Source organism: Rhododendron vialii, chromosome 2a (genome assembly GCF_030253575.1).
Source record: "Rhododendron vialii isolate Sample 1 chromosome 2a, ASM3025357v1".
Taxonomy (NCBI): domain Eukaryota; kingdom Viridiplantae; phylum Streptophyta; class Magnoliopsida; order Ericales; family Ericaceae; genus Rhododendron; species Rhododendron vialii.
The window spans coordinates 6,665,526-6,683,978 of record NC_080558.1 but is presented as its reverse complement, the minus strand read 5'-3'; the positions used below and the strand labels follow the sequence as shown (position 1 = coordinate 6,683,978).

The window sequence follows — 18,453 nt, the reverse complement described above, 5'->3', positions numbered from 1 at the left end:
GCTGGAATGTGACTCCCTTCTAAATTGTTTTTTTTATCAATCTGTCCTAGATGACCAAACAAATTCCATGTCATTTCTTTAACCATTTCAAATATGGTGCAAAAGTACCACGCCCAGAACCAGAGTGGCAAACAAGCAATCTATACTACGTAATTATGATGCTCTCTCTCTCTCTCTCTCTCTCTCTCTCTCTCTCTCTCTCTCTCTCAAAAAGGTACATATCAACTAATGTGAGGGTTCGTCAGGAGAAAAAAGAACTAGTGTAAGGGCGTCTATAACTCCTCTTATTCCAGGGCCCAGGCCAAAACATGAGAAAAGCAAAATAACATTGAGAAAGAAAAGAACATGTGATCATCTCAATGATGCAAGAGCTGACAAACAGTGTAAGTAATTTCACAAACATTCCAAAAAGTTAAAAAGAGCACTAAATACGTCACACCAATGAGTACCCAAGGCAAAAGCAAAAGAAAACAACTCTTAGTGGGGAGAGGCACGAGCATGAGCAAACCTGTTTCTGTATCCATTAAACTTCTTTTCCCAGCCTCAAAAAAAAAACCCACCACAGACCATTATCTTATTTTCAAAGCAAAACTGTAATCATCCGTAGAAATCGCCCACATTCCATCAAAAACAAAACTCTCCTGTCCAGATAGTTTGAAAGACAGGCATCCCAATAAACACAGTATCCTTGGAGCTGGTCCTGGTATCAAGAAGAGGGACGGCAAGAGAGCAGGAAAAGGTAGGATAGGAAGGAGCAACCAGCGTTTTACATCTCTAAGCGTGAACAGAGAAGTCCCTACCGACTTGGGAGCCAGGCAAGTGCGGCGACTGGGGAGATCTGCATGCTCTCCCTCAAGACGGGTTGTTTAAGCTTGTTGTCTGCACTCCTGGCGGCGTCGGCGCAGAACAGGTGCACCTCCTTAGTGTGCTCTTGCTATGTACCATCTCGGTGTTCTGACTGTAACGATGATCAAGTTCACCACAGAAGTAGCAGCAACAACAGCAGTAACAACAAGAAGCGATTTTCTGCGGCGAATAAAGATGGGGTCAGACAAGACTTATGCAATGATAGGCTGCAAAGCCAAGGTAATAGGAGGACTAATGGGACTCACATTGATCCAATTCCTCTCAAGAGTAATCTGAAGAAATTTACTACAGTGGAGGTAGATCAGGAAAGGGTAGACACAAGGAAAGTAAATTGGCCTGATGCTCATGGGAAAGATATTGCTAATGTTCAATTGTTCGAGCCCAGGTAAAGTCATCATTCTACCCCCTCTAGTTTGGTTGTCTAAAGTTAATGTTAGATATAAGAAAAGCCCTAGTACTTAAAACAGTTTCGAGGGTGTGTTCATGAGCTTAACAAGTTCGGAAACAATTAAAGACTACAATTATTTCTTGATGTTGAAGTTTTCACTATGCTTTGACTCGTGACTTACTGTGTTGTCACTCTTCCATCCATTTTATAGTGTGTCGGAGAGCAGTGAGCTCGAGGGAGTACAAAATTCTTGTGTTTGTGCAATTCAATGAAAGAGGTATGCCTTTTGCTTTATGTACATACTTCAATTTCAGATGGGTATCTTTATAGACTTGTTGCAGCAAACATGTTAGATCAAAATAATCGGGTTTATTTTTGGTGTTCTATTGCAATGTGTACCAGTATGTTTGACTTAAAATGCACAACAGCATCTAAACCAAACCGAGCCTTGAGTCCCCAATCACTTGGGTCGGCTACATAAATCCTTTTCCTCCATTGAGAATATATTTGCTTGGACGAGGGCACTAGGAAGAATATTCAAAGATGTATTGTTTAAGACACATTGAAAGATGCAAGCTGTACATCAAAAACTATAAATGTGATACTTTAAAGTTTAAAGTAAGATGTTTGCATAATGATAGCATGTATAAAAAGTGAAGGGTGCAAATAAAATGAAGACTCAAATCATTCAGTGAAAAACATGCGCATGGGTTAAGTCCCACCTCCATGATATGTTCTCCAACCTAGTTGATTTACCAAACAGACTCCTAACCCCACCCAACAAAAAGGCATAATCACAGAGCCAGAGGAGATCAAGTTTAATCAAAATACTTGTACTCGTCTAATTGGTTCTGAAAAAGGAGAGTTGCTTTTCCCAGATTTAAAAATTGCATCTCTCCCTATCTTCCACAGTGATGATCATCCATTTTACAAGACAAATATCCATATCTAAGTTCTTCAAAAATCTAAATCAAACAATTTTTATTACCGCATGGAGTTTAAATGCATTCATTGCAGCTATGGATGGAATTATTTCATCGTTCTTGTCACCATTTTTGCTTCAGTATCCTCTGCGCTCATGAAGTGGATTCATTCTTACTTTGCAGATGGTATACTTCAAAGTTCTGTTCAGCAGTATTCTATATATTCAGATGCTATTCTCTTCAGCAAATATCAATAGAGCTCAAATTCTGTACTCCACTGCAGTGGGAGAAATTCATAAGTGGAAAAAGTGTAATGATGTGCCTGGCAAATGAAATTGACTCCAATGATCTAAATGTACTTTCCTTTTGATTAACCCCAAAAATCTATATCAAAAGTACAATTTCGATTGAGATAACATGCCAAGTTGAATTAATGAAAAGGTCAATTAGTTGAAGATTGAAAACATTCTACGCTGACCAAGTATTCTGGTATAGTGGGATGGTTATACAAACGCGAAAGCTTAAGGTCATTAAATAACTGAAGGAGGTTATCCGATAGAAGTAAAACAAGAAAGAGATCGCAATAATCACCATATTGGAGCATTCCAGAAAAGAATCAACCGTAAAAGTGCCGATAAAACCATTACAGTATTCCTATTTCTTTCATTAACAGGCAACATAAGAAGGGCAGGTCAACCTGATAACAATCTAACAAGCATAGCCTTCTATTCAGAGAAAGCAAAAAAGGCCAATATTTAAATTATATCAGAGGAGAGAACCAGGAAAACTTACCGACTAGAGAGGAGGCACCACAATACGAACCAAAAAGCATGTCCAAGTAGTTTTCCGGACGCCATATTTACAGCAAACACGCTCTTTTGCTCTTCAAAGTTTCAACATGAGCAAGAGAATGGGTCTTTGAAGGCACATATGACAAAGAATGGGCATCAGCTGAAACACTAAATGCAATCAAATGACATGAGTTATTCAATGGCCAGTTAGCGCAAAATATGAAAGCTGTGAAGGAAAAGAAACAACTTAAAGCTTCTTCTACTATGCAGGCTTTGCAAGAGCAGCCAATTCAAACCCACTAATTCAAAAGGACGTTGCAAACTTTTCGACTACTCTACATCTTCAAATTCATAATTCATTAAACTTTAAGTTCCTGAAAGTTGTTTTATGGAGTCCACTACCATCAGAGCAATATCATATTTTCCACTTGCGAATTGACAAACTGCAAATCCATTTCAAGGGAAGAGGATAATGCTTCATTGGATGCATGCAAAGCAAACACTAATAATCACATTTGTCAGGAGATCAGGAGAAAGAAAAGGGAAACAAATGACCAAATCCCTCAGCAGTAAACAAAACCGGTCAGAGGCCAGAAGAATATGTGCCAGGAACAAAATCAAACGACGTAAATGGTATAAGCATCTCCAGCATCAAACAATTGTTCCATATTGGTTACAAGCATATGCAAGAATCAAAATTTCAACTTTTTATACCCCTTATGGTTTACCAGATTGTAACTCTACGAACGGATCATCTTCTACGTACAAGTGTGGCCCCTATTTCTCTGTTCTTTCACATGCGAACTATGATATTGACGAAGCCAGTGTCCTCACTTAGTATTCATCTGCTACCAAGTAATGGATATCAATCTCATCTCAAACTACTGATTCTGACTTCTTTCCCTTTGATTTCCTTTTCTCCTGCATCTTCTTTTTCTTTGCTTCAGCTGTAACCCATGTGTAATCTGGAGGAATTGCAAACGGATCTTGAATATTTTCTATCCTATTGCTCGAACCACCAGTGGAAGAACTTGGTCTTTGGTAAGGAGCTTTTATCCACTGAAACCATGAGGAACTCGATGACTGCATGATTGCTGGGCTTTCTCGGCCCGTTGGACTCGAAGGGGGGGTTGAGAATTCATCCACTGGTTGTAACTCTTCAAATTTTGTAAATGTAACCAACACTCTGATGGTGGGAACCACGGGGATAGCAACCTGGAACAAAATTTAGAGTTGCGTAAGAAAGGATACAAATAAAGTTACAAAGCACTGACAGCCCACTAGAAGCTGCTCCAGAAAGAAAGATGGAAAGGAAAAAGGGAAAAAAAAACACTTCAGGTATATGAACCACATTCAAAAGTCTGCTGTGAAGCATTTGAAGATATTGTAAAGCCAAAAAGCAGAGAATTTGCAACAAAAAAATAATAAATAAATCGGTCAGTTGAGCAGGTTTCCAAGGTCTTTCCGAGTCTCTGGCCGCTTTGTTACAACAAAAATACCACCATCAGGTCAATGTATCTAACTTCTTTGTATCCAAAGCTGATTCCATGTCTCCTACAACTCAACCGTACAAAGTGGATTAAACTAGCCATGCTTCAATCCAGCAACTAAATCAGTAGTTTCAAAGGTAAACTCATTGGCACACAGAGACCGCCAACTATTTTGAAATGGGGGGCTCTATGAAAAGGTGTAGGGGTTGGGATACAGAATTGGGAACAAATTTTCTTAAAACTGAGAAGCCCTGTGAAGTGTGAACAGAGTAGTTAATTGTAAAAAAACTGATGGTTAGGATTAGAAGGCCCTATAAACTGACAGGCAGTATAAGCGGTGCTAGTAGTAGTTGATAAGGTGCATAACGTAGTTGCCGTTCCCTGTAATAGTAAAAAATATTGGCAAAGAAAACTGGCCCCCACTTGCTAAGCAGCTAAGGAGTAGTTAAGGTTTAACACTTGAAGAGAAGGCAGAAACCAAGCATCATTAAGAACCATACTTCTACAGCATGGAGGGTTTCCTGGATCGCAACGATGGCTCAATACTTGATACTGGGTGATAGTCAAGGGAATCTCCCCTATTCTTAGGTGTTGAGTCCGCACAATGTAACCATGTATTCATGCTGTAATGAATATGTTTTGCAGACATCTAACCTTACTGTGGGGAGGAATACGTTAAGGGATACAGAATGTCATATATAATTCTTCTTCTGTTGTAGTTCTTATATCTCCAAGTCTCTTTCTCTAGAAGGATTTTGAATATTTTTTTTCACACACACATACTACCTTGGGGCACTTGAAGCTATGGTTTCTCATAGGTACTATGACAACTGTTTCCTTGACAAATACCCTTATGGTGACAACATGAACCGATTTACTTGACTGGCCTAGAGGTTCTAAGATTAGGCTCACACCGGGGGAAAAAAAGGAATCCATGCTCTTCTGTTGAAGTAGGCTGATAGTCTCTTTAGGGTGGAAGGCAGTTGTGCAAGTATGTCTGAATGTAAGTGAAACTAGAAATAGTCGCTCAAAGCCTCAAACCCTTCCATTTCTCCAATTTGTACCTCCTATAAAGGAAACTTTCTGTATTGCACTACCAAAGGATGGTCAGGTTTCCATCTTTTAAATTAATTTATGTGTCTGCAGCTTAGGCAGTCCAAATGAAATGAAGTAAGATCCAACTTCAATTAAATAGGGAGTACAAAAACTGGCAGCATTTCTCAGAAGGTTTTCACTTCCAGAGAAAAACCCTAATAGGCAAATACATATTAAAAGTGATGCATAAAAACCAGCAAACTATGCTGACACTATCTTGGTGCATTCAGTAGAGTTATAACTGGATCGCACCGCTACAGTTCCTAAAAAGAGCACCATAGTCCCAGTAAAAGATCTAGAAAAAGCAACATCCATAACAACATCTTCTACGGGAAGGACGGAAAGCAGCACAAAGATTTAGCTATTGAAAAGGATACATCGTCTCAAAGCACATAAATTCAGACAAGAATATTAACATATCAGGCATCGAAAAGGGGTGTACTAGAATGACCACACTTATGCAACATACCTTGACCGGAAAGGTGCCCAAAGGAAGTTTTGTAGTAAGCAGTTCTCGCAAGCGACGAATGGCTTTAACTTTGTTAGCCAGAATGTCTAGCAGCGGAAGGAGTTCTTCAGAGCGCAATGGAAAATCCGGAGAAAGCCAGAGGACAGGCCTTAACCCTTTCTTGTATTCATTTTCACGGCTTCCATCCTTCCGGCGAGTTCCACTCTCAGAATTCACGGATGATGATATTTTGGTGTGCTTTCCTCTAGGGTTCTCATCGCCCCTCACATCAATCTCCACTGAGTGTCGTCCCGGATTGTTCTGACCTTGTGATGGAGAATCACCAAGCAGATCACTACTAACCTTCTCTTCTACAGAGAGTGAACCTCTTGGTGCGACAGTCCTCTTCTTCCCTTTATCCTCAGTATTATCCTGTTTTCTCCACCCGCCAAACCATCCCTTCTTTCCATGCCTAATCTCACCATTCTCATTGCTTAAATCATTCTCATTGCTTAAATCCGAAGAATCCAACTTGAGTGCAACTTCAAGTTGCCTTCTTTCCTCATCCGTCAGAAGATCATCAAGGCCTTCACTTTCAGTTTCATTGTCATTACAAGCTGAAAACAACTCTTCGTCCGTCATAGCACCTGGAACCCTCCTGGACTTTATGCTGACAACCACATTGTGCATATCATACACTTTAGCCTTCCAAATACCCACCATTTCTGTTTTCTCTTGTCGTCTCCATGTCACCTGTGGCAAAAGAACTGCTTCAGTCACATCGATCCCAGGCCTTATTATATTAGTTTGGGACATAGCTTTCACTTCTTGCTGCACCTCTGCCTCACTTGCTGTGGCACCGGCACCATCTAAAGCATTCATCACTTCCTTATCTTTGTGCGTGATCATGCAAAGTGACCCACGAGGAACTTTTCCATCCTCGGACCCATCGCCAAGAAAAAGAACACTCTGATCCGATCGCTGGATTCTCAACCCATCGAAACCAGACAAAGTCATATCTGCCCTCAAGTTGGCACCTCTTTTCCATATTCTGTACGTGTCAGACGGTGCAATCCGTGAGATGAAAGGGATAACTGAGCTCTCAAAGTGGAAAGTTATTTCCATGTAGAAATCTCGCATCCTCCTCATGGTTTGTATCAACCGCGGCAACCTTCTACACCATTTAGCCCAAGCCAGCGGCTGGTAGTGCTTGACTATGATTCGTGCTATCACTTCTTCCCTGTTACATATTGCTTCCTGGAGTGGACTCCACCCCTGCTCATTTTGCAAGCTCCAGTCTGCACCGGCAATCATAAGCATTTCAGTTGCAGTCTCGTCACTGAGCTTGACAGCTAAGTGAAGAGGGGTGTCACGGTTAGGGACATTGCGACAGTCAATCACAGCAGAAACGGCATCAGCCTTTTGTTCTTCGGATAGTGAATCTGATTCAGTGCGAATTTCAGATGGGTCACAAAACCGTGGGAGGCCCGAAAGTATCTTTCCGAGAGTTGCATAGTCCTTCATGGCTACAGCTCTGTGCACATGACTGTGGGCATACTTCGACACATCAATGCCTGCCATGGCTCAGGAGTTCTTTGGGGGGCCCTAGCCCGGATTAGTGTTAACAATCAAAACCCAATTCAATCATCCAAAGCCACAAGCAAAAGGAGTCCAAACAAGCAACCGTTCTTCCAAATCAACAAAATATGAGGATTTACCACTGCCATAAGTTCAAACAACACCATTATGAGTAAATCACAACCTAGCACCAGATTCATCCAATATCACAACTCAATTAACATATAGACCAGACCTAGAAAACAAGTCTTAACCAAATTGGAAAAAACCCAGACAATCTTTACCAGAGCTAAATCGGACCCTTTCTGAATGACACAAGAAAACAACACAGACCAGACTACTGCAGCTATCACAAATAAAAGCACAGAAATCTTACAAAAATGGGCCTAAAAGTTAAGTAAGCAAAGGGTCAAGAAATCCCAACTTCTTCCTCTTTCCCTCAATCTTTCTCAGGACTGAATCAGACCCAGTTCGAATCACACCCAAAAGACACAAGAAAACAACACGGGCCCGACAATTACAGCAATCACAAGCAAAAAAAGAAGAGAAAATCCTCAAAAAGGGTTCAAAAGAAAGAAATGCAAAAGCGTCAAGAAATCCCACCTTCTTCTTCTTCTTCTTCCTTCTGCTTCGAATAAAGATTACTGCCAAAAAGAACTGAGTGAGTGGACCCCACCACCTCTCACCTCTTCTGCAATCATAAAGAACAAATAGATCCAATCCAGATCAGACAAACAAACCAAAGGATAAACATGTGGTGTGAAAAAAAAGAGACAAGGAAAAAGAAAGAAACGAAAAAGAACTCAACTTTTTATAACAATTTGAGGGGGCTGGGAATCTAACAAATTAAAAACTAAAAGCAGAATCAAAGCAAGGAACACATAAGAAAGCATAAAGAAGAAATCCCACCATCCAAGAAAACAAGAAAACTGCAGATATTAGAGATTGAAGAGGGATAACACAAAAGTAGAGTCGTGGAAGAAGAAATGGAAAGGTCAAGATTCAAAGAAAGAGAGATTCTTACCCTTTTGGTTAAAGAGGGAGAAGAAATACTGGGGAGTGGTTAATGCGGGGGTAAAGGTTGAAGTTGAGGAAAGAAGCAAAGGTTCCATTTACCCTTTCGTTGGAACACACCAAAGGGTTGAAACTAGTCATCTGAAGGAGAGTTGCTCCATAACGCACAAAGGGTCAGATTTGAGAGAGCGAGAGATGGGTTTCTCTTCTTCTTTTTTCTCTCTCTTTTTTGGAGTAAAGATTTTTTTTTATCATTTAATGGGTTCGATAGAAACAGAGGAAGAAAAGATGGGTTTTGACTTTTGTGAAAGAAGGTACTACTATATAAAAAATAAAAGAAATCAATCCTATAATTTGTTTGAAAAACTGGGAAATAGAATAACAATTTTTAAGGAATTTGGAGGGAGAGATGGATACTTACAGAAATCGAAATATAGATAGATAATAATTTGAAACCAAAAAAAAGGAAGAACAAGGGTCTCGTAGTGCATTAGCGTACTATTGGAAGTATAGAACTCGTTGTAGATTAACAGATCAGTAGTTTTTGAGAGTTTATTGGTGCGTTCATCCTTTGTTGGACTGCATTTGATCGTCTGGGTATTTATTGTCTTTTATTCTTAACTTTGCACTTTTTCTCGTTTGAGACTTCTAATTAGATGTTAAACAGTTTAAAAGTGTCGATGTTTCATCAGGACATGTCTGGGTTAAGATAAAATATATCGATTGCCTTGTGATTTACTAGTTTTTATTTGTTAGACGATTAGTTTGGTTTTACCCAAGTTCTTTGTAATGATCTCCGTTTTGTAAGTATCACTCGGAGTTATCAATACAATCTTCTCACTTTTGACAAATAAAATAAAAAAAAACAACAGAGTAGTTATATTTCCTTAAATGATCTTCTCAACTTATTCTACAAATTGAACAGAATATCTCGATGAAAAAATTCTAATTGAGCATACGAAGACGTATTACACTCTAGTAGTACATTAGGGCACTATCGTATATCACGTTGAGCATAAAGATTAGATTTAAAAATAAGACCATAGTTTTTTATAGAACAAATTAAATAGGCATCCTGTTTTGAGCCACTACTTAAGTTCCATCCTTAGTGGTTTGAATAATTAAAAGTGTTCATCCTTAATTTGCACATTTTACGTATTATGCCCTATTAATTTATTAATATATGCATTTGTGTATATATTTACTTATACCTTAAATTTTGCACATGGACGTTTCCACTTACCCAAAAAAACGAGATTAGGAAATCTCTGTCGATTGTGGTTAGTTTCTATTTTATTGTTCAATACCATATATGTGATTGATAATTTGAATTTCAAGCCTTTTTATAAGTCCTCCCTCATTTATTACACACTATGTATTACCTTCCCTGCAAATTTTCGAATATGATCAATTTTTAATTAATCCATGATTTTCAAGAAATATTTATACAAAATTACTATGAACATATTTTCGGAACGTGCTGGATATTCAAATCGACCATATTTTTCATAGATTATTTATGTACCAATAAAACAGAATTCGAAACATGGTCGATATCAAAATCGACCACGTTTTTCATAGATTATTTTCGACAAATTACCACAAAATAAATTTTCGGAACATGATGAATAGACATCACTAATTCATCACAAAGATGGTGATACATTTTGCGAATATGATAAATCCATCGTGTTTTCCAAATTTATCATGATAAACATCTACTTGCCGTTCTTTCCACCCCTTCAAAGACGATTTGGCATTTCTTCTACAACCAGTAGATGATCATACATAGGTTACATCCCAAATAAGTTTCGAGAGAGATTATTTCCAAAAAATCGAATTCTTTGGTTGATTTAGGATTATTTTCATTTCCTCTCAATAACATGCATCCTTGGTTGCTTTAGGATTATTTTCATTTAAAAAATGTTAAACCCACTTCATTTGGCTTTTATTAATTCTAAAAAATGTACTGAAATGTGTGAAAATTATATAGAAGTGTGTTTTCGTAAATCAAAAAGTATATATATTAAAATCCTCCAATTATTTTCTTCAACTCAGTGATAGCCTAGTAAACCGTCAATATAAGGACCCTCTCTTAAAGGAAGTAGTACGATTTTAGAAATGAAGTAGAACTTCTTATAATGGTATAGTTTCCCCATTTGTAGGCATTTTCGGGCTCACTTTAATAATCCAAACCACTTATTAAGTTTCATGCTAAATGCCTTCCGAAATTATATCAATCAATTTTCAATCAGCTTGATTGATGTTTCTAATGAGATCTAGAAATTGAACGATTTGGATAATCTTATTGTACCCGACCCACACGACTGAAGAAAATTTTAAACAATATAGAGGCAAAAAGTTTTTCTCTTTGACAGACCGCAAAAATATTGGATTGGCTCATTTTTCATTGCATTTTCCTACCCGCGACACAATGAATATGTCCCCTTTCTGTCTTTTTCCTCGTACTGTCATATTCCTGTTTTTTCTTTTTGGTTTCGGATATTTATTTTAGCACTCCAAAATTTTAGCCGGCGCTCCAAAAGTGGGGTGCCAAAATCATTCCCTAATATAGCTCTAAAAGTGGAGTACCAAAATCCATCGGGATTTTGTTTTGGAGCGTCAAAATCAATAACCTTTTGGTTTTTTGTTCAAATTTTTTTCGACACGCTTTATTCCGCGAGCAGTACCCACGTTGACCCGGCCCACAGAACATGCAAATGCTTGGATTAGACATATAAACTAACAGAATTGAATTTTTTGTAGTAGTTGTTCAGTAAAAAAAAAATGATTTGGCGAGTTGATTCCAAATGAATTTCAAGATAGTTGTGAATCAATCTTGAGTAGTTTTGATAAAACTGTTCGAGCTTGGTTTGAGTTAATATGATGTAATACGAAAGAATGAAACAGCCAAACAAACCGCATAAGAACACCAAGATTTACATAATTTCGCCTGAGTACAAAAAGCTTAGACATACTCCATGGGCGAAGATTAGCGACGATTCACTATAAATAAAACAAATTACAACGAGCCGACTGCATCCATAACTCTTTAGAGAGGCCAAATTATTAAAGGAATAGCCCCCTAAACAAAACCTTTAGAATCGATCTCCTAAGTTTCCATTTTATAAGAGAGCACAAAACAGGGTTTAACAGACGTGCTATTGGTACAGATATAAGTATGTACAAATCCCTTTTTGATTCCGTTTTGTGTCTCAAAAAAATTATCGGAATCACTAATTTTGTTTAAAATAATTTGTTTACAGCTCCTACAAAAAGTAAGCTCAATCCGGTATCGGTTAAGACATCTACAAAATATTCAACTTTGTCTCCGAATTCAAACCTGAATTCTAAAGCAAAGTTTTGATGTTTTGTAAATGCTCTTACCGATACTGCATTGAGCTTAATTTTGCAAGGACCATAAGAAAAGTATTTTAAGCAAAATGAGTGGATCCGATCATCTTTTTAAAATCTAAAATGGGCCCAAAAAGAAGTATGTACACACTAGTACAGATGTAAAATCTGTACCTTTGGACTTTCTGTTTAATTTTGAACGAACCATGCTACTGGTACAGACAATCTGTGCACAGATTGTGCACAGATTTTGTGGTGGGGCCCACCACGGGTCCCACACAAATGATCCGAGCCGTTCATTAAATGTAAAATATTTTTTCAAGAGTCCCCGTAAAAAATCAGCTCAATCTAATACGTATAAGTACTCGATCCAATTATCTAAATTTTCATTCAGATTTCCGGGTAATGAAAAGTTAGATGATTAGATCAAGCACCTATAGATATTGGATTGAGCTGATTTTTTATAGAAACCCTTGAAAAAATATTTTACATTTAATGAACGGCTCGGATCATTTGTGTGGGATCCATGGTGGGCCCTACCACAAAATCTGTGCATAATCTGTGCACAGATTGTATGTACCAATAGCATTTCGGATTTTGAACAGCCTCTCTTTTTTGTGTCCAACCGTTCGGACTGACATAAGGCTCCCTCCGGACAGCCTGCATTGATAGCACAGGTTTTTTTTATGGAGTACGAAATTATCAGAATAATGTAATTAGAATTCTAACTATATAGTGTATATTTTGACTAAATCCAGATCCTGGTTTTAAACACCGTTTTTTTTTTTTTTTTTTTTACGCCGTATAATCATGTTACAGCTCATGCCAAGTGTACGTTTACGGTCACCATCAATGCGAAACACAGTTTTTTTTCCCTAAGTCGTAGAGTCATGTTACCGCTCATGTCAAGTGCACGTTTACGGTCACCATCAAAGCGAGAGACATCTCCACAAGTTAAACGACTTAATTTCAAATGTCACTTCTCAAGAACAAAGATCTTATATATTTAAATTCTAGGTGCCCCTCAACATATATAAAAGGTTACACTTGGTATGTTTTCCATTATTATTCATTGTTTTCACTTGGTAACTCCATTAGGGTTTCACTTTCTCTTAGAACATAAACTTGATACCAAAAAGAATGTGAAATTGCAACTGTTAATTAGTTGAAATCAACAAACACTAATCACTATGCTACTCACTCCGTCCATTTTTTAGAGTCTAGTATTTTATTTTGAACTATCCCTTTAATAAGTGTTCATTTTGTTAAGTTAATGAATAAAAGTTGATACATTTTTCATTTGGAAACTAATTTTCGCGCTTCACTTTTTACTAATGGCGCTCCAATTTTAACGTAAAGTTACTAGTAACTCATGAACAAAGTGAAGTGCCATCAGCAAAAAATAGAGCGCAAACATCAATCTTTTATTCATTCTACCTCTAAAAGTACATTCCATTTTAAAAGTTAGTAAATAAAAGTATAATGATGATATTTCATAGAGGGTAAGTAAGAAAAATTAACTTTTCGAATGTAATGACGATGTCTCCATAAAAAATTGAATTTATGAAATGAAACTCTTAAAAAGGGACGGAAAGAATATATACTAGCAAGAACATATGGAAATCTCATTCACGATTTCATATAATTGTCAAAATTTTGGAAGAGACTAGGCTCCGTTCCGGAAACGGAAAAAAGCCCTTATTTTTTAAGAAGGCAATTTCAAGCTCAAAAATGAAGGGTTTATTGAAATCTAAAAATATACACTATGGATCTTGTTTGAAAGATCTCATTGAGATCTTTTATACGATGCAAAAAAAATTAAAAATTTATTTTTCATTTACATTATTTTTGAGTTTGAAAATGTGAAATAAGCTGCTTATTTTTTAAGAAGGTTTCTGGAACGGGGTCTAAGAATGTATTCCCCTAACTAAATTAAAGGTGATATATTGTGAGACAATAATGTGTCTAAAATAAGCACTAAGGCCATCCACAGTGGTATAATCAAATGCCAATTGTTTTTAAAGTTACCAATGTTTGTGCAAAAGATTACTCACAATGGTATAATCAAACTTAGCAACATCCTTAGAAATAATCAAATTTTGGGCTTTGGATAACCAAAACTAACAACCTTTTTCAATAATCAAAATTTGTGGATCCTACACCACATAAGTTAACTAGTTCCAAAATTTGTATACACATGTGTTTCAACTAGTATTTTTTTCTTTCCTTCTTCGCCCACTCTTTTTTTTTTTTGATTAAAAAAATAAAATTGAAGATTAAATTTTTTATGTAGCCAAGCTTTTTCGCTACTCTATATCTTTTTCACTTCGCCAACAAACTATTTCTCTTTCCTTTCCTTCAAAAGTGAAACTCATATCTCTCGATCATCTACAATTCAATCCATCGTCGCCGGATTAAGGTGTTTCACTCTTTTTTCCTGTTTCCACTACCCACTTCCGAAAAAAAAAAAAGAAGGAAAAAATCATAATAGGAGGCAAGGCAGTCACCGATTTTTTTTTCAAAATTAAGAAAGGGAATCGATTTATTTTAACTCATAAAAAAAGTAAATGGAGGGAAGTGAATGATGGAAAACATGGGGGAGAGAGAATGAAATTGTAGTAGACCCCATATTTTGATTATGGACTAGAAGTGACCATAGTGAAGCTTAACATTGTTAAGCTTAACAACCTCTTAAATGAAAAATCAAAAGCTGATATGTCAACTTTTGGTTATTCTTTTTTGATTATATTACTGTGGATGACCTAAGAAAATAGTAAAAATTCTTAGCAAGACCTAAGCACTTTTCAGTTTATTTGGAAAGATAAAAGCCACAGTTAGCTTTATAGGTCTAACCATCAATACTTTTTGCTAAGAATATGCCAAACATCAATGATTTTGGTAACACCCAAAAATATTCCTTGATTAATCATATTATCACAAAGAAAATTATTTCCATTTCCATAACAAGATCCTTTTTTAATTAATTTCAGAATTGAAAACAATGGGCCTAACCAGCCCTTTATGTGGAATCAAACAAAGCCCAGTCCATAGTCCCACAACACATCAGATTTCAAAACATAAGCCATAAACAACACCCAAAAGGCTAACCACCGCCCACTAAGCCGACACGCTATGGAGCACCACGGTCTCGACGGTAAGCCCAGGCCCGAACCCAAAGAGAACGCCCCACTCGAGCCCCTCACCGGTGGTCTTGTGCCCGTCTTCCAATGACTTTTTCCTCATCTGGTCCAATATGAATAGCACGCAAGCGCTCGACATGTTCCCGTACTCGCTCAACACGTGCCTCGTGGGCCCCAGCTTTTCGGGCTTGAGGGCTAGCTTTTGCTCCACCTGGTCCAAGATGGCAGGCCCGCCGGGGTGCGCGATCCAAAAGAGGGAATTCCAATCAGAGATGCCCAAGGGCTGGAAGGCCTCCACCAGGCTCTTTTCGATGTTCTTTGAAATGAGCCCGGGGACGTCCTTGAGGAGGTGGAACGTCAGGCCCACCTCGCGGAGATGCCCGTCGATGGCCCCATCGCTGTCCGGGAGAATGGTTTGGGCCGCGGAGACCACCTGGAAAAGGGGCTTCTCGACCTCGGGGATTGGGTCGGCCCCGACGATGATCGCGGCTGCGCCGTCCCCGAAGAGGGCCTGGCCCACGAGGCTGTCGAGGTGGGAGTCGCTGGGCCCGCGGAAGGTGACGGCGGTGATCTCGGAGCAGACCACCAGGACCCGGGCGCCCTTGTTGTTCTCCGCCAGGTCCTTGGCCAGGCGGAGGACCGTGCCGCCGGCGAAGCAGCCCTGCTGGTACATCATGAGGCGCTTGACGGAGGGGCGGAGGCCAAGGAGCTTGGTGAGCTGGTAGTCGGCCCCGGGCATGTCGACGCCGGAGGTGGTGCAGAAGACAAGGTGGGTGATCTTGGACTTGGGCTGGCCCCACTCCTTGATGGCCTTCACGGCCGCCTCTTTCCCCAGCTTGGGGATCTCGACCACCACCATGTCCTGTCTGGCGTCCAGGGAAGGCGCCATGTAGGCGCACACGTTGGGATTCTCCTTCAAGATTTCCTCTGTCAAGTACATGTACCTCTTCTTGATCATGGATTTGTCGCCTGAATTTTCCCACCACAAAAATAGTAAGAATATAAATCGTAATATACACACAGAAATTTACCCACATATGCAGGAAATATATAATTAATAATGCTGTCTAGATTCATTCTACCATCTACCCAGATGAGTTTTTACACAGCTCACACTTTTATCTGGTGTGTGTGTGTGTGTGTGTGAGAGAGAGAGAGAGAGAGAGAGAGAGAGAGAGAGAGAGAGAGAGTCTACAGCTAGCACATACTCCATGATCACATGTTGTGTTTTCGAAAAACATACATGAATATACCAAGATCTCCTATAGGCGATAACTACTGGCAGACAACCAAGAAAATGGGAATTTTGAATGGGCAACAGTTATTTTCAAAAGCATATCAAATATAACTTACACATGCGCTGGAACTTCTCCTTCAACTCGGTCTTGTGCTCGCTGTTGGTGATACGGAAGTAGTAATCGGGATACGTGCTCTGCTCGACGCAGAACGGAGGGGTCGCAGTCCCGATGGCCATGACCGTGGCCGGTCCCTCGGCCCTCATCGCTTTCCGGACTTCCTCGACCGTCACCATGTTCGCCGGAAAGAGTTTTCCGGTGGCCTGATAGTTTTCGTGAGGGAGTGAAAAGTGGTAGCTTAGCTAGGATCGAGTTTGATTGGAGATCGAGTTAAGTGAGATAAAATGAAGGTAAGGTGTGTGGCTTATATAAAGGGGTGGGTGCGTGGACTAATACTAGTAAAAATGGTAGCTGAGGGTCACGTGCCAGACCAAACTGGGATTTTGTGTTTGGTTTGGTTTGCATCTAACGGCTCTGGCTATCAACTCTCCACATGGTTTGTAGTTTTTGGTACCTACCACCCCTGGGGGAAAGAACATAGAAAATGCTATTCGGTCACTGTGGTGCTTCTAACACCGTTGTTCGTCATAGTATATTTTTGTAGAGTTCGACTCTCGCACCGTCACATGATGCCCCAACATCCTCATCCACCACATGTTTTTTTGTGAGACTCAGCTCTGAGTTCGATAGAAATGTATGGTAGATAATGGTGTTAAGGCAACACTGAGTCCAAGAAAATGTGTAGTGCATAAGGGTGTTGAGAAGCATCACATGACGGTGCCAAAGACTATTGAATAATACTTCATCCGTCTCAAAATGTTTGTCCGATCCTCAAAACAGAGTCTTAACAATAATATAATTTTTGCAAGAAAAATTTGAAAGTTTTGTAACAACTTACTAAATATCAATGAGTTCTTTTAATTTGTAAAAAAAATTTAAATTTGCTTTTTACAAAATTACATCATTTTCAAGCTATCATTTTGCAAATCGGATAAACAATTTGGGACGGAGGAATTACTAACTAGAAGAACATAATACTACCAATCAATAATTCTAGGTGTATGTGTTAGGTGAAATGGACGTTCCAGATTGGTTAATGAACGTGGAATAACGTTTTGTCATTTATGGACCGGTCGAAAGAGGGTATTAAATGGCGAAGAAGGATAGTTGGGAATACTAGTACTATGGGTGTGAGTACCGATAACTTGCAGGGTTAGGATGATGGCACATCAACTGGGAGTGTATCCAGATATTTTTTGTTTGGAGAATGTTCGGTTTGGATTTTGAGGTAGATTTTTTGGGTGATGAGTGAAAATAAATAGATACAGGAAATTTCTTAATCAATTGAGTTGGGTGGGATCTCACTTTTTTCTTAGTAACTCAGGTGTTCGAGCCAGTTTGTGCGCAACCTCACTTAAAAGCTCCGTACAACATGATCTTTATGAGGAGTTGATAGCATCTGAGAAGTTTCGAACCTAAAACCTAAGGTGAAAGCAAACCTCTAGGGCATATTTTTTGGGGTCCTAAAGGCCTCGTTCCAGAAACCTTCTTAAAAAATAAACAACTTATTTCATATTTTTTAACTAAAAAATAGTGTAAATGAAAAATAATTTTTCGATTTTTTGCACCAATAAAAAGATCTCAATGAGATATATCAAACAAGATCCATATTTATAGAAAAATTATTTGCGTAAACACATGATTTTTGAGTTCGAAAATTTTTTCTATCAAAAGAAGATAATTTTTTTTTCATTTTTGTTATATTTGAGTTTGAAATTACATTCTTTTAAAAAAAAATTTTGGAGAAAGCAGAACGGGGCCTAATCCGGGTGGGGAGAAAAATCAAATTGTTCTTTAACTCATTTTTGTATTCCTTGTGTATCAATTTAATAAGGACAACAAGGTAATTTCATATATCATCCACCCTTATTCACCTACTCTTATCCACCATATTAACTCTTGGCAAAATCTAATTTCCGCCCAGAAGGCTGACGGTAGTGTGGAGCACGCGTTCACAAAGGTAGGACTCGTACGCTTTACGTCATCACTTTTTGTACGTGGATCAAGGCA

The 18,453-nt window shown here is 38.6% G+C and overlaps 4 protein-coding genes across 7 annotated transcripts in view; 2 read left to right on the top strand and 2 right to left on the bottom strand.

The window, feature by feature from the left end:
* LOC131318029 (sm-like protein LSM5) overlaps positions 1–18,453 on the top strand; it is a 57,096-nt gene that overhangs the window by 26,961 nt on the left and 11,682 nt on the right. The window lies entirely within an intron of this gene.
* On the bottom strand, positions 310–8,863 carry LOC131318025 (uncharacterized). 4 transcript variants are annotated; one of them, XR_009197475.1, is made up of 7 exons: positions 8,605–8,808; positions 8,184–8,271; positions 6,024–7,722; positions 3,698–4,184; positions 2,971–3,137; positions 2,244–2,455; positions 310–1,026 (listed from the first exon to the last, which is right to left on the bottom strand). XR_009197475.1 is itself a non-coding variant. In XM_058347806.1 (4 exons), the coding sequence occupies exons 3-4, from the start codon at positions 7,581–7,583 to the stop codon at positions 3,846–3,848; spliced, it is 1,899 nt and encodes a 632-aa protein (XP_058203789.1). In that variant the 5' UTR covers positions 7,584–7,722; positions 8,184–8,271; positions 8,605–8,863; the 3' UTR covers positions 3,584–3,845. The 4 variants fall into 4 exon arrangements, 2 of the variants coding, with proteins under 2 accessions (XP_058203789.1, XP_058203788.1); XR_009197476.1 differs by having other exon boundaries at positions 2,971–3,129; XM_058347806.1 differs by lacking the exons at positions 310–1,026; positions 2,244–2,455; positions 2,971–3,137 and having other exon boundaries at positions 3,584–4,184; positions 8,605–8,863.
* Positions 843–2,028, top strand: LOC131318028 (uncharacterized). The gene is made up of 2 exons (XM_058347809.1): positions 843–1,252; positions 1,467–2,028. The coding sequence occupies exons 1-2, from the start codon at positions 843–845 to the stop codon at positions 1,525–1,527; spliced, it is 471 nt and encodes a 156-aa protein (XP_058203792.1). The 3' UTR covers positions 1,528–2,028.
* On the bottom strand, positions 14,842–16,744 carry LOC131318026 (chalcone synthase). The gene is made up of 2 exons (XM_058347807.1): positions 16,442–16,744; positions 14,842–16,057 (listed from the first exon to the last, which is right to left on the bottom strand). The coding sequence occupies exons 1-2, from the start codon at positions 16,617–16,619 to the stop codon at positions 15,066–15,068; spliced, it is 1,170 nt and encodes a 389-aa protein (XP_058203790.1). The 5' UTR covers positions 16,620–16,744; the 3' UTR covers positions 14,842–15,065.

Coding starts and splice junctions, on each gene's coding strand:
- LOC131318026 (XM_058347807.1), bottom strand. CDS start 16,619: ATGGTGACGGTCGAGGAAGTCCGGAAAGCGATGAGGGCCGAGGGACCG. Junction 16,058..16,441: donor GGAGAAGTTCCAGCGCATGT/GTAAGTTATATT, acceptor GGGAAAATTCAG/GCGACAAATCCATGATCAAG.
- LOC131318028 (XM_058347809.1), top strand. CDS start 843: ATGCTCTCCCTCAAGACGGGTTGTTTAAGCTTGTTGTCTGCACTCCTG. Junction 1,253..1,466: donor GTTCAATTGTTCGAGCCCAG/GTAAAGTCATCA, acceptor TCCATTTTATAG/TGTGTCGGAGAGCAGTGAGC.
- LOC131318025 (XM_058347806.1), bottom strand. CDS start 7,583: ATGGCAGGCATTGATGTGTCGAAGTATGCCCACAGTCATGTGCACAGA. Junction 4,185..6,023: donor TGGGCACCTTTCCGGTCAAG/GTATGTTGCATA, acceptor ATTTTGTTCCAG/GTTGCTATCCCCGTGGTTCC.